At 35.1% G+C, this 15,235-nt stretch overlaps 1 protein-coding gene across 1 annotated transcript in view; it reads right to left on the bottom strand.

The window, feature by feature from the left end:
* The window catches only part of POF1B (POF1B actin binding protein), a gene marked incomplete at its 5' end in the record, with an annotated part of 86,459 nt that overhangs the window by 54,540 nt on the left and 16,684 nt on the right, over positions 1-15,235 (bottom strand). Inside the window, 7 exons of the mRNA XM_030887583.1 lie at positions 3,312-3,431; positions 3,711-3,863; positions 4,659-4,772; positions 5,630-5,722; positions 7,055-7,129; positions 8,047-8,074; positions 13,051-13,181. Of these exons, the coding sequence (XP_030743443.1) occupies positions 3,312-3,431; positions 3,711-3,863; positions 4,659-4,772; positions 5,630-5,722; positions 7,055-7,129; positions 8,047-8,074; positions 13,051-13,181 (714 nt within the window). The remainder of the gene's footprint in view (positions 1-3,311; positions 3,432-3,710; positions 3,864-4,658; positions 4,773-5,629; positions 5,723-7,054; positions 7,130-8,046; positions 8,075-13,050; positions 13,182-15,235) is intronic.

Here is a 15,235-nt window from a genome sequence, read left to right as displayed (position 1 = left end):
CAGGACAGATGATCCCTTCAGGACCAGTGCTGAGAGTGGCGATACCAGGAAGGTGGGGTGGAAAGGGGGAACCGATTACAAGGATCTACTTATAACCTCCTCTCTGGGGGACGGATAACAGAGAAGAGGGTGAAGGGTCACGTCGTACAGTGTAAGATATGACAAAATAATAATTTATAAATTATCAAGGGTTCATGCGGGAGGGGAGAGGGGGGAGTGTGGAGGGAGGGGGAAAACTGAGGAGCTGATGCCAGGGGCTTAAATGGAGAGCAAATATTTTGAGAATGATGAGGGCAATGAATGTACAAATGTCCTTTTCACAATTGATGTGTGTATAGATTGTGATAAGTGTTATATGAGCCCCAAATAAAATGATAAAAAACAAAACAGCTGTAAGAGCCCCCAGTAAAATGATTTAAAAAAACAGGAAAGAAAGGATCAAAGTGGATGTCAGAAGAAACTCTGAAAGGTGCTCTTAATTATAGAGTAGCTAAAGCAAGTGGAAGAAAGTATTAAGTCAATGAGCTGAATAGAAAATTTCAAAGGGCAACTCTAAAAAGTCAAGCCTAATATTGTAATGAAATGTGTAAAGACCTAGAATTAGAAAGCCAAAGGAGAAGAACACGCTCAGCATCTCTGAAACTGAAAGAACTCAAGAAAAAATTCAAGCCTCTAGTTGAAATCTTGAAAGATTCCATGGGCAAAATATTAAATGATTCAGGAAATATCAAGGAAAGATGGAAAGAATACAGTCACTGTACTAAAAGGAACTAGTTGACATTCCACCATTTCAGGAGGTAGCGTATAATCAAGAAACAATGGTGTTGAAGCAAGAAGTTCAAGCTGCACTGAAGGCATTTACCAAGAAAAAGGTTCCAGAAATAGATGGAATAAGTGGAAGCTCTAACTCATCCAGGCCAAGGAATTTGGAAGATAGCTACTTGGCCAGCTGACTGGAAGAGATGTATATTTTTACCCATTCCAAAGAAAGTTGATCCAATGGAAGGCACAAATGATACAACAATATCACTCATATCATTTTCCAGTAAAATTTTGCTTAAGATCATCCAAAATGGGTGAAGCAATACATTGACAAGGAAGTTGTGGAACAAGAGATATTGCTGATGTCAGATGGATCCTGGCTGAAATCAGAAAGATGTTTACTTGTGGTTCATTGACTAGCTTGATCATCACAAACTATGGACAGACTTGAGGGGAATGGGAATTCCAGAACACTTCAGTGTGCTCATTCAGAACTTATACATGAATCAGGAGGCAGTTGTGTGAACAGAACGCGGGAATACGGCATGTTTTAAAATCAGTAATAATGTAGGACAGGGTTGTACCTTCTCACCATATTATTTAATGTATATATTGAGCAAAAACTCAGAGAATCTGGATTCTGTCAAGAAGAATATGGCATCAGGATTGGAGGAAGGCTTATTAACAACCTGTGATATGCAGATGACAGAGTCTTGCCTGATACAAGTGAAGAAAACTTAAGGCACTTGCTGATGAAGACCAAGGATTGTAACCTTCAGTATAGATTACAATTCACTGCAAAGAAGACCAAAATCCCCCCAACAGAATCAATAGATAACCTCGTAATAAAAGTAGAAAAGTTGAAGTTGTCAAGGATTTTATCTTACTTATATCCACAATCAATGCTTACAGAAGCAGCAATAAAGAGATGAAAACACAGGTTGTGGTACATAAACCTGCTGCACAAGACCACTTCAGGGTATTGAAAAATAATGATGTTACTTGAGGACTAAGTTGTGCCTGACCCAAGTCATGGTGTTTTCAGTGGTCTCATATGGATGTGAAAGTTGGACATTGAATAAAGAAGACCGAAGAAGAATCGCTGCTTCTGAACTGTGGTGCTAGAGATGATTGTTGAAAGTACCATGGGCTGCTGAAAGGACGAAGGTTACTGTCTTGGAAGAAATATGGCCAGAATGCTCCTTAGAGGCAATGATTATGAGACTTTGTTTTACATACTTTGGACATGTTGTCAGGACATTGTGTTAGGTAGGGTACTGGGACAATGAAGGAGACAAAGGCCTTCAAGGAGATGGATTGACATCGTAGGTGCGACAGTAGACTCAGGCATAGGAACAATTGTGAGGATTATGCAGGACTGGGCAGTTTCATTCGATTGTGTGGCATCAGGTTACTATGGGTTGGAACCAACTTGATGGCATGTAACAAATGTGTGCCTGACCCAATTCATGGTATAGCCAATCACCTCATATACATGTGGAAGCTGTACAAAGGATAAGGAGTCGTGCAGAAAAATTGATGCATTTGGATAGCGGTGTTGGTGATGAACACGGAAACTACTGTAACGCTGCCAGTAGAAGAAACACATCTATCTTGGAAGAGGTGCAGCCGGAATGTTCCTCAGAATCAAAGAGAGCGAGGCTTGTCTTATGTACTTTGGATATGTTAGCAGGAGAGACCAGTCCCTGGAAAAGGTCATCAAGATTGGTACATAGAGGGTCAATGGAAAGAGGAAGACCTTCAAGGAAATGTATTTATCGCTGCTGCAACAATGTATTTGGATTCACAAACACTTACATTTAACTTTGTGGGGTGATACATACCAATGATACATACATAACTTTGTTGCTTTTTAAAACAAAAGAAAATACAAATGATTAATTGTTCTGATAGAAATTGTACAATGAGATTTGGACAGAAAAAGAAATCTATGTTCAGTTTTTCTATTACATATTTAAGTATATTCAACTACATTTGGAAACCAATAAATTGAACCATATCAATTTGACCTAAAATTATAAAATAATGTATACTTATTCTAGAAAATATCATCCTTATTTTATTGAAATTTATAGTTATAAAAAATTCAACAATTCTTTGTTTTCTTTTGTTTTAAAAAGAAACAAAGTTATGTATGTATCATTGGTATGTATCACCCCACAAAGTTAAACGTAAGTTATTATGAATGCAAGTGTGGCTTTCCTGGACAATCTGGAAGTTGTTCTTGCCTGTACAAATATGCTTTACAGTGATTATAAAGCCTCTCATCCCAAGCGCTTAAAACTGACACTGAACTGAATGTCTTCTTGTACTTTCCTAGAAAAAATTAAGCAAATTTAGAAAATAGATTAGTACTAATATTCTGTATACAGTGATGTATATTTAAAGCAAAAGGTTCTATGGTACAGTCCTTAAATTTTATGTTCATTTGGATTAATGATTTTAAATTTTTATAGCTTTAAACTTGAAATCATCAATATCTTACTATAAAGTGTGCTAACCTGGGCCTTTGGGGGGAATAAACTTACCCTTAATTTGCTAATCTCTCTATCTTTCTCCATTCTCAAATTTTTTACCGTCTCCATGTAGTGATTGCCAATTTCATCCATTTTAGCCTGCAGCATTGAGCCCGTGCAAGTCTCAGAAACCTACACAAAATGAAATAACATGCTGTAACTAGATTCTGGAATGTATATTATTATGAGATTTACTATTATACTTAAAACTGTGTGATTAAAGAAGACATTGAAATTATGAACGATTTTCAGGAAGCACATTAAATAGCACAAATGGTAGTGAGATAAAAACCTAACTGTATGTGGCTATCAGAAAGAAGTCCAAGTATGTGCATTAATGTATGTATATAACTATGATGATGTAACCAAAATACAGTATATATATATATATATAATACAAAATGTTAATACCTGAATTCTAAGGTTTTTATTCTCCTGTTCCATATTATGTTTGCAGTATTCCAGTTCTTTCAGTCTATATTCCATGTCAGACAGTGTATGCCGTAGAGAGAGATTGTTTTCTTCCAATGTCTGGCATTTTGAGGTGGAATCTTGAAGTCCTTGCTGTACAGAAGACAAAAAGAGGTAAGATAAATGCATTATACTTTTTTAGGAGATTAGGGTGCTCTTTTGGTCGATTCAGTCAGTCAAATCAAATGAATATTTTTCATTGTTCAGTTTTCTGATCTACTTTCCCCTAGAGCATAAACTGAATCAGTCATGCAAGATATTGCTTACTTGCTTCTAGTCTCACTTAGCCGTACAAGAAGGAATTAAGACCAAGTGAATTTTTCAATATCCTCTTTAGCTATCTGATTTCTCCTAGTCTTTGACTGTTTAGGACCACTAATATAACCATAGGCATGATTATATGACAATTGGAAACTCAACAATTTGTGACAGTAATAGGAGAGCAGATTAGGAATGGGTTTCAGTCCTAGGCAATCAGTGAAATTTCTTAGGAACCATCTCTGCTCAGATATCTAGAGAACTACAGTTACCACCTTACTTTCTTCATCACCCAGTCACGTTTTTAAGCACACAAAATAATTTTTTCATTGATATGATAATAGACAAGATGAATGAGTAAACCTATATTTTTAGTAGTTACATAATTCTTATCAACTAACAACACAGATAATTATTCATGATGTACTTTGTACCTAAAGTTATTGAGTTTTCTCAGCGGGCTCTCAGTTTCCAGAAATGCTCAAAGCCACCAAGTCCTCACATGGACAAATTTTCCATCATATTTTAATGATAATATTTTGGATTATATTGTATAACTCTCATGTGCCACTAATTGTGGTTATGAACAATGATAAATCTGGTTTATCATCAGTACAATCATCAACTTACCTGCTGCTGGCGATTATTTGCTCTCACTGACGCCAGAAGTTCCTCATACTCTTTTATTTGAGTCTCTTTGAATGCCAAGTCTTTCTCCAGTCTTAACTTGTCATTTTCAAGTGCCTAGAAGCATATAGTTTTGTTATGAATCAGGTTAAAGAAACTTGTCAAGTCACAGAATATAAAGACTTGCTTTACAGAGAAAAATTTAAAGAAATGCTTGATTAACTGGTCAGTATTTAATGGAACAGGATTCTTAAAAAGCAAGCAAAATATGGATTATAAAAGATTGAAAACTTTGACACTTATCAGTATATGAAAATATAAAATATTTTAAAATATTGACACAGAAAGAGACATTTTGATCTACTACCTCTTTGTGCAAAGAAGTAGAAACTTTTGAATTATTTTAATGTTTTCCTCCAACCTAAAAAGACCTCTTTTTAATACCAACAGTTGGTGCATTACAAATTAGAATCTGGAAACAAAAAAAGTTACTACAAAGTACTGAAGGAGTTATTCATTATATGGAAAGAATTTTGAATGTACCTAGATGATGCTATAATCTAGAAATCAATTAAGATAGAGAATAGAAAAAGTTTGTGGAGAGATTTCACGTTATATTGTTTGAAGAAAATTTCAGTGTCCATTATTTTAGAAAAGGGTGAAATTCCCATTCATTAGATTCCATTATACTACTTTTGCAAATTATTTTCTCAATTTGAATATTAAATAACCTTAGTGATAACTTCAAATAATAAGTGCACATCCACAATGTTTCTGTTTACACATTGGACAGGTGCTTTCTTCTCACTCCTATTCCCTAAATAATTGTTCAATAAAAAATAATGTAGGTATGTTTGGCTTAGGATAAATATTGTGTTTTGTTTTATTTTTTTTCAATCAGATTACATATTTTGATTTCTGTGTTAGGAAGCTAAGCAATACAAAGGCTGATGAAATAAAAAAGTAAATCTTACTGTCAGGTCATTTTGAAGATGTCCAAGTTCCTCTCGTATGTTGCTGAATGTAGACAGCACTAGTCGGAGTGATTTATCCGCCATTCCCCTCATCTGTAGGAAGAAACCAATTGATGGTTTACCTTTACTAGTATTTGAAAGTAAGCAATAAAAATGACAGTACTCTTAGTTTCCTGATGCTATTGGCACACTTACTAGCAATCTTATTTTTGGTGAAGTAATATATTGGATTAAGGACGTCTTGTCAATAATATGATTAAGTAATTAAAAAATACTTTTGAAGAGATTGTAGGTGATTAGAAGAAATGTGTATTTTTATTTTGATGATGAAATATTATTTTTCTCATATGATAGAATTCTATGTACACATTTTTAAATGTAATTTTATTCAATATTTAAAAGTTTCTAAGAGATGAGACAAGTAATTTTCAAACAATAAAATACATCATCCTAAGTGTGCTGACAAGTGTGAAGATTTTGCCTGAGGTGAGAATACAATACTAATTAAGATAAAGTCAGGGTGTGATGTAACAAAAATGAGAAATACAACTTTCCTCTAGTTCCTAAATGTTTCCTCCCCGCTCCCACTACCATGACTCGAATTCGACCTTGCAAGTCTGGCTAGACCAGAGGATGTACACTGGTACAGATAGGAACTGAAAATACAGGGGATCCAGGGCGGATGAGCCCTACAGGACCAGTGGTGTGAGTGGTGAAACAGGGAGGGTAAAGGGAGAATGGGTAGGAAAGAGGGAACCGATTACAAGGAACTATATGTGACCTCCTCCCTGGGGGACAGACAACCGAAAAGTGAGTGAAGGGAGACGTCGGACAGGGCAAGATATGACAAAATACCAATTTATAAACTATCAAGGGCTCATGAGGGAGGGGGCAGCGGGGAGGGAGGGGAAAAATGAGGACCTAATGTCGGGGGTTTAAGTGGAGAGAAAATGTTTTGAGAATGATGTACAAATGCGCTTTACACAATTGATGTGTGTATGGATTGTGATAACAGTTGTATGAGCCCCTAATAAAATGTTTTTTAAAAAAAGAGATAAAGTTCGAAGTGTAGAATAACCTCAAAGTTTAAAGAGCAGGTAGAAAGCTCTTTTATAGATTAAACTAATTTCTTCAAATAAAGATTATTTTTAAAAAGATTATTTTCACTTCTGGAAAAAGGGAGTAGAAATAATCTTCCTTATTCCTTCCATTGAGTATAATCGTAATAAACCCTGGGCATTACATATAAAACAAACATCTAAGACTCTGGAAGGTGAAAAGAAGAGAAATTGGCTTAAGGACCCTGCAACCAGATGAACAGTACAGCAATAAGATCACTGAGTTCTCATTTTGCCTCAAAATGCCCATATTTGATTTTGGAGAAGCATGTAACCCAGACACACCCCTACTATTGAGCTTCCTCACCTGCAGAATGTAGCGGATCTGCTGCTTTGTAAATTCTGAAAGTCCTTTAGGAATCAATGATTCAATGTCTTCTGACTGTAAAAAACAGCAAAAAAGGTTTATTATTAAACACATACACACTTAATATTTTATTTGTAGGATCAAGAGTCCACAGATTTTTGTGAAATGGAACAATTTTAGGGGCACTAAAAATTATTTTCCCAGAATAGTTTCACTCAATTTCAATGTTAACCTCATCATTTTAAAATTTTACACTATAATATACTGTGGATACAGTACTCAATTCCAGGTATTTTAGGGAAACCAAACATTCGATTTCTACTAAATATTTTTAAACTGTTTTAAAGACCAAACAAGATTGGTCTATATAATTCTATTAAACATTTTAGTTCAGAAGTATCTTCAACAGTTGGAAGTCTTTACTAGGTGGTCGCTAAACCATTTTAGAAGGTTTTTTCCCTTTTAAATGAATACATTGGCAAATAAAACCAGAGGTGTTACAGAGTTGGTTCAGAATTTATATAGAGCTCTGTCCCTTTGGAATCCCTGGGCGGTACAAAAGTTAATGTCCTAAGCTGCTAATTGAAAGCTTGAAGGTCCTAATTCACCCAGAATCGGCTCAGTTCAAAAGTTCCTGATGATCTGTTTCTAAAAATCAGCCATAGAAAATCCTAGGTTCAAAAAGAAAACCCTAGGTTCTCCTATATGGAATAACCATGAGTCATAATTGATTTGTTGAAACGATAATGTAGGTCTCAGTAATCTAATCAGTATTGCTCTGTTAAGCAACGACCCAATTAAATTATACAATAACAACGTTTGGTAAATAGTCTTTACTCTTAAAGGCATTACCAAGATACATCAGAGCTAAAAATGGCCATTCTTTCACCAACCTGTTTCACTGTAATAAAAGTACAAAACTAAAAAATACAGATATAAAAATCTATTTTTATTATTAACTGTATTTGATTTTCAGTTAGTTTTGCCCTTACCTCATCTGTAGACTCCAAGTCTTGTTTGCTGTAAGAATGAAAGAAAAAATTAATATCCCTAAGAAAATATACTCATTTATCACATATACATCTTAATGATCACTTAGTTTAAACTTACTTTTGGATATTATTGTAGTACTTAGTCTGTTTACAACTACACATGAAATTATTTTCAATAACTAAAATAAGATTTGAAAAATTTTTCACGAAATTAACTGACTCATTTTAAATGAATAACAAATGAAGGGAATATCAAACTGTGTTAGTCTCATCCATTAGCGCTAGTCCACGTGGGACAGGAAGTAGAAGTCCTGGTGCTCGGTCAAGTCTCAGGAATACATAGTAGTAATAATTGTGCTCTCTTTCACCGCCCTTTTGTCCTGGTTGGATTGCTCCATTTCAGTGCTGATTCCAGGGTCTCTCTACTGTGGCAAGTTCTTTTTGTCCTCTTTACCAAAATCAAACCTTCAAGGCAAGACTGAGCAGTTCATTCAATCTAGACTGTCGTATACAAGGTTTGAAGAATGTTTATATTTTTATAGAGGGACAAAGCCTTAGACTAAATGACCAAAACACTACTTAGATAATTAAATTTCCAGCATCAAACTCTAGTGGGGGAGAGTTTGGTCATGGGGTTCAGAAGATCCTTCATGGAACCATGTTAGAGAGGCAAATGCTTGAAGAGAGTTTTAGTGGCTATACCAGTCTAGCACTTGCTCCTTTGGGGGAATGGCATAGGCTCAGAAGGACATGGTTCTTCTTTGGTCAGCATGCCACAGATAGGCTTTTATATTTGCCTGTTTATTCATTCCCTCTGTACTCAATGAAAGAATTAGGCATGAAGAACATACTTCTCAAATCTGAAGTCAGTGCATAATCAGACAAGACAGAATATATGAAATGGGCAGTTTTCGAATGTCTTAGATATATGGTTTCCATCCATCAGTCAAGAAAATTCTTTTAGAGATATAAATTCTTTTAGAGTAGAGGAGCTCTTGCTTTTACCTTCTAAGTGATCCTCTAAGAAAACCGTATTGTTTACAAAGATCAGTGGGTCACTCACCATGCAAAACAACTTAAATGATCTTATAAAAATATGCATGCTGCTGTGGACAAAAAGAATTAAAGGCCCTGTTTCCTGAAGCACAATTGCATTTGTGCAATTGTCTGTGTGTGTGTGTGTGTATATATATATATATATATATATATATATATATATATGTTATTTCCTGTGTTGCCCAAAACAGAGATTATGAGGAGACCCTAGCAAAAGAATTGCAATGCAGTTTTAATAACCTTGCATCACAACTGTTAACCAAAATGAAAGTATTTTATAAAATAAAGTATTCCTTCTTTTTCTCGGTACCAACCTAGTCTACAGCTGCCTAGTCAATGACTGATTTCTATGAACATTTTGAAAAAGAAAATCAAAGAAACTGAACAGCAAAACAAAACAAAGAGCAACCGACAACATTTAAAATTGAATTTTATAAAATTAACCAGGCTTGTTTCATGCGATAACCTTCCTTGTTTTGACCATGAAGCTCACTCATTGCTGAATTCTAGTTTGGAAAGGGAAGGGGGTGGCGGGGCGGGGGAGGAGGGGGGAGTGGAGAGAAAAGAAGGGTGGGGAATGGAAACCAAGAGAGCGGAAGAGGTATATGGAATGGTCATTGCCGACCACATCTCCATTCAGTACAAGGGATGGCGAGAATTAATTGGAGCCCCAAAAGAAACCTGTCAGTAGTGGTCATTATATGCCATTTCACTTCCTAGGAAAGAAAGGATGAAGAACAAAGGAAAGAAAGGAAGGAAGGAGGAAGGGAAAACGGCAATCGGAAAACATGAGAAAAAAGGAGGGCAAGAAAGAAGAATGTAAAGAAAGAAACTGAAAAACATCCAGTAAAAACTTCTTATACCCTCTCCACGCTAAAATGTTCACTAATATGGCACTTTAATTTTTTATTGTATTTTTGGTATTTTTAGTTACTCTAGGAATTAAATGCAAGACTTTCTAGCGTTTAATTAGATTCAGGTCACTGTGGATTTTATTAAAACTTCCCACGGCAATGTCCTCTGAACTGTTGGGCAATACCAAGCATGAATAGTGGTATCCTGTCCTGTACTTCATGGAAACAATTGTTTCAAGACAAAATTGAAACATTGTAGAACAATATAATCCTGAGACCTATTCTAATTTGAAAATTCAAAAAATTGATAATTCATTCCAATTTGACTTCAATTCTTCAACAAAGGTTAAGTGATTTGCCCAAGGCAAAACATTTTCTCTAAGTGTGGATTCTAATCCCAGCATTTACCACTTTTGAGACACTTTTGTCACTGGCCTCAAAATTGAGTGTGCAATAGAATTCCCTGCAAGGTTGGGTGAAATATAGATTAGTGGGCACCACTGTTTATGATTCTATAGGTTTATTTTCAAAAAGTTCCTATATGATGCTTAGGCTGCTTATAAGTACATGTTTTTTAACTCATTTACTACTTACACAAGATACATACTATTACTATAACCCTTGTTTTACAGATGAAGAAACTGAGGCACGGAGAGGTTCACAATTTACTTGATACTCAACGGCTAACTCAGAAGTCTGCAGTTCAAACTCACTAGCAGTTCTTGTGTACAAAGACCTTGCAGTCTGCTCCTATGAAGATTACAGCCTAGAAAACCCTCCGGGGAGTTCTGCTCTGCTACATAGGGTCTTTATGGATCAGAAGCGACTCAAATGGCAGCTAACACCAAAAATCTAATATGTAATAAAAATTGAGACCTCAACCCAATAAATGAATTCTGGACCCAGGATCAGGGTATATAAGCACTATATCTCTAAACACTCCTTGATTTTACAATGATACGCTTTGACAGAGATATTTCTGGACACCCCGACTGCATAGAATAAGTGCACCTCAACCAAACTGAGGATATAAGAAAGGCTTTGCAGAAAAGTTGATTGATGGTTTATAGGTCAATGAGTTCTTACAAAAGTTTGAACTCATCTCAAGAATTTATTAGCTGTATGACCTCAACTTAGTAATGTGCACACCATGTGGAACTGAAGACCGGAAAAAAGAAAGTTTCTAGTTGTTTAGGTTGTTATGTAAATTAAATAGAGAAAAAGCACTAAACAGTGAATATTAATCTATGGTGTCTATTTATTTTGAACACACGAGTGGATGGTAGACAGTTGTGTCAGTGATGGGCAGTAGAACTGTATCATATTGTTAGAGTAATATTTCAAAAGAAGTCATAATATGTCATATATTTTTGAGCTCCTTCCCTATGAAATTCACCAGAGAAGTCTAATGTGGAAACCTCACTAGGAGAACTGGACTCTACCTCAAACACGTTTGTAACCTGAGGAGTTAAGGCAGAAAATTCATGGTTTTTTTAAGGAGCAGAAGACAGCTATACCAAGATTATTGAACTGTCGGTAGGTGGACAATCATTGACTTACTACATGAATGCCCTATATGCTGTATGAAGATGTATATTATCCCAGCAAACCAGTGGCTGAAATTCTCTGTGGATATTATTGTAATTTTTCCCTGATAATCAACTCCATTTGTTTGTGTAAAGTGTCCAGCCACAAAAGGCTTGATTCTATACAATTGAATAATTCAGGTATTTTAATATGGGTTTTGCCTATATTGGACAAATATCCCTCTCTCAACAGTGTTCGTTGTTTTTTTAAATGAGTACCAGCAGCTAATCAATGGCAATATTAACAGAAGATCTTTAGGCTCTAGGGAGCTGAGTGATAAGATTATCTACTGTAAGTTAACAAGGAGGTCTCTAAAGTGAGCCAAAGGCAATAAAAAAAAGCATAAGTTCAGGAATGCGTTTGGGGCTCACACTAAATCCTAGCTCCAATAGAACAAAAATTAGTTCTTACATCATGGCCCTGCTTGATACTCATCCTCAGGAAGGAAACAATGAAGATATGGGTGCTATAGCAAAGTGTGGCGAAGAAATTAGGTGGAATAGCATCTGGGTTTTTAAAGGCTTGTTTCCAAACAAGCAGTCATCTAAGGGGATATCAACTAAGTCCACATGGAAGATGCACACCATCATCAGTTACCAAATGATTGTAAATCATATAATCTGAAGCTGAAGGAAGGAGGGAATAGTATCAGAGCCTGAATTGTGAGAATCTGGTTTGCAGAAGGCTATGGATGACAGTAGAAGCCCAAGATACAGTACATTTGTGAGATCTACATAGGAAACGCCTCCAGTGATTTCCCTCGATCCGTAATAGAGGGATGGGAAGATACTGGTTACCAAACAGATGGAGCAATGACTATCGAAGAGCAAAATGATAAACCTGACATCAATGGTTAAAAGCTTGGGCCTGATCTGTTTTTCAACATTTTCTGTGTGTGTGTGTGGGGGTTTCATATTGGGATTATTCTTAGATGTATGTTGTCATTGGGAGGAACTTTTGAATTTTGTTGTATGCTTTCTGTTTTTCAGTATATGAAACCCAGTCTTGATGACCCTATAAAGACAGCAAGTAGAATAAGGGTTCCCCTAGGGGGGTAGAGTTGGGGTGGGGTAAAGTGGAGCTGATGTCAAGGAGCTACAAAAGGAAGAGAATGTTTTGAAACTGATTGTGGTAGCAATTGTATAATATTGCTTGATGTGATTGAACGAAGGAATGATATGGTATGATATCTGTATTAACTCCCAATAAATTGGTTTGGAGGAAAAAAGTTTCTTTTGCTATCAAAATATAATGAAAGGCATACAGAATTTTTAATTAAGATTAAAAAGCTAATCTGTTCCTTTTTTGATGATTTTAATAAATTTTTTTCATTAAAGAATACTAATAGTTCCTGAGATACTCTAATGGGATTAAGCAATAATAAAGTCTTAAAATTACATATTTGCTTGGCTCTCCTCATATAATTTCCCCATATCCCCATTAAAGCTACCAGTATTGTATGTTCAATAACATTTACAAGATAAGTCAATTGATATGTACACTGTACCTTCCTCCAATTCTCTGCAAATGTTCTAATAAGCAGTGATATAGGTCTGAATTTTTACGACTTAGATCAGCAAGCAGTTCTCCAAAATATTTGGGGTCCAATTTCTCAGGGCCAGCATCCTGAATTGTAATCTAAAGAAATCAATCATAATTATAGACAACGTTATATTTTTCTCAGTTTACAGGTGTTTTGAAGTGAAAGGAAAACATATAAAATAAAGTATTAATGGAAGTAACTCATAAATTAAGCTGCTAAATTTTCTTTGTAGTTATAGATACATTTTTCAATATGTAAAGAATTGAAAGGAAACAAAATGTTATAATAACATTTCCCATTTCATTTCTGTGGTCTAATGAATACAATATTTTAACATCTTTAAGAATATTTAAGAAAGATAGGTCCTTAATTAATAATATAACACATGTGCTTAAATTAACACAGGTGCTTAATTTAACATAGATGTTAACGTAACAGTAAAACAAGTAAATAAAAATATTTACATTGACCATTATTATAAATGGCTTAGTCATTTGTCTCTTTTGGTAAAAGAAAAATGTGAATTATTTAAATTATACTCTTAGAGAAAATTACTTTCATCTACATTTACAGCTTCTCAGTAAAAGTTGGTTTTACATAGTATTACATCTCAAATTTAAAGTAAATAAACCTACTTAATCCAGTGTGCTTTGTGTATTTTGCCCTGAGTTCCGTTTATAATTTGGAATGTCTATCTTGTCTTTCTGAGATAGGAATGAGTAGCTCAGGGCTAAGTGTAGAAAATTCATAGATCTCTGAGACATTTGATTTTTGAGACAGAAATAATTATGAATAGAGTCCAAGACAAAATACATTCTATGGACTTCATATAGTTTGGTACTTTTCAATATCGTTGGCCATATTGCCTCTCATCCCCAAGACCCACTGCCTGGAGGATAATAACTTAGTTTATATTCCGTACTACCTTTGGTGTTGCATCCATGGTCAAGGTGCTATAAACTCATTTATTCCTAATATATATGTGATAAATAGACCTCAAAGTTGACTACTAACGCTTCCTTTCAACCTGTCCTTTGAATGCAGACCCTGAAATATCTTGTATGTTGAGGCAAATGGGATATCTTCAAAGTAAGCAAAGAAGAACTTTCATAATCATGTCTGGGATATAGAAAGCCATTCATAATAGTAAATAAATAAATAAACTATTTTGGTAGAGTTTCATCTGCTGTTGATCTTCATTCAGTTATCTTGTCCATGTACCCATTGGAATTGCTTTTCTAAGGAGATAATCAATCATAATACACACAATAAGCCATCCAATTTGAAGCCCAGAGTAGGCATGAGTAGATGGTAAATTTGTAATATCATCATGCAGTATGCTTGGACATTATTAATTATTAAATTCTTATAATATAACAAGGTGTGGGTATGTGAGTACATGTGTATGTATATCTGAGTGTGTGTCTGCCAGTTGCCATTCAATCATTTCCAACATGTGTTTCAAAGTAGAACAGCATTCTATAGGATTTTTCCATGGCTATGCCCTATAAGAAGCAGAGCATCAGGTTTTCTTCCATGTTGCCTCTGGATGGATTCAAATAGCCATCTTTCAGTTAGTATCCTAGTGCTTACGTGTTAATGCCACCTGGACACACACACACACACACACACACACACATGCACACACACACTTTAAATGTTTAAATATATGGAGTAACTTTTTCACTTCTCAATATAGTCTCTATTCTAGTCATGTAGATCCCATTTTCTTGGGCACACACATGTTAGTCTTGACTCATGTTGTGTATTGCTTATAATACCCTCTATACTTGCTGTCTATACAAATCTTACTCATTTTTTGAAATGCATCTTAAAATCTAATTATCTCCATGAAAACTGAAGTTTTGCTGTCCCCAAAACTGGGTTTTATTTACCTCTGTGGGGTATTATCTTGAATTCTTATTATTTTACACACATGTAAGTCTTGTTCTCTCAGTATCCTCTCACCACCACACACACAAAAAATCAAATTTAAGAGTAAAGAATGAGTTGTACTTTTATGTATGTGTTACAGAATCTAGCACAGTACTGATTGAACATCTATAGTAGCTCAGCCTGTACTAGCTAAGTTTAAAATAACAAAACAGAACAAGAAAACAACCTGGCTAATTAGAACTGATCCCAAATG

This window comes from Echinops telfairi, unplaced genomic scaffold (genome assembly GCF_000313985.2).
Source record: "Echinops telfairi isolate 266 unplaced genomic scaffold, ASM31398v2 ScPeMD7_7419;HRSCAF=8457, whole genome shotgun sequence".
In the NCBI taxonomy this organism is placed as follows: Eukaryota; Metazoa; Chordata; class Mammalia; order Afrosoricida; family Tenrecidae; genus Echinops; species Echinops telfairi.
Note: the sequence above shows the minus strand (reverse complement) of the source record. Positions and strands in the feature narration are given on the sequence as shown.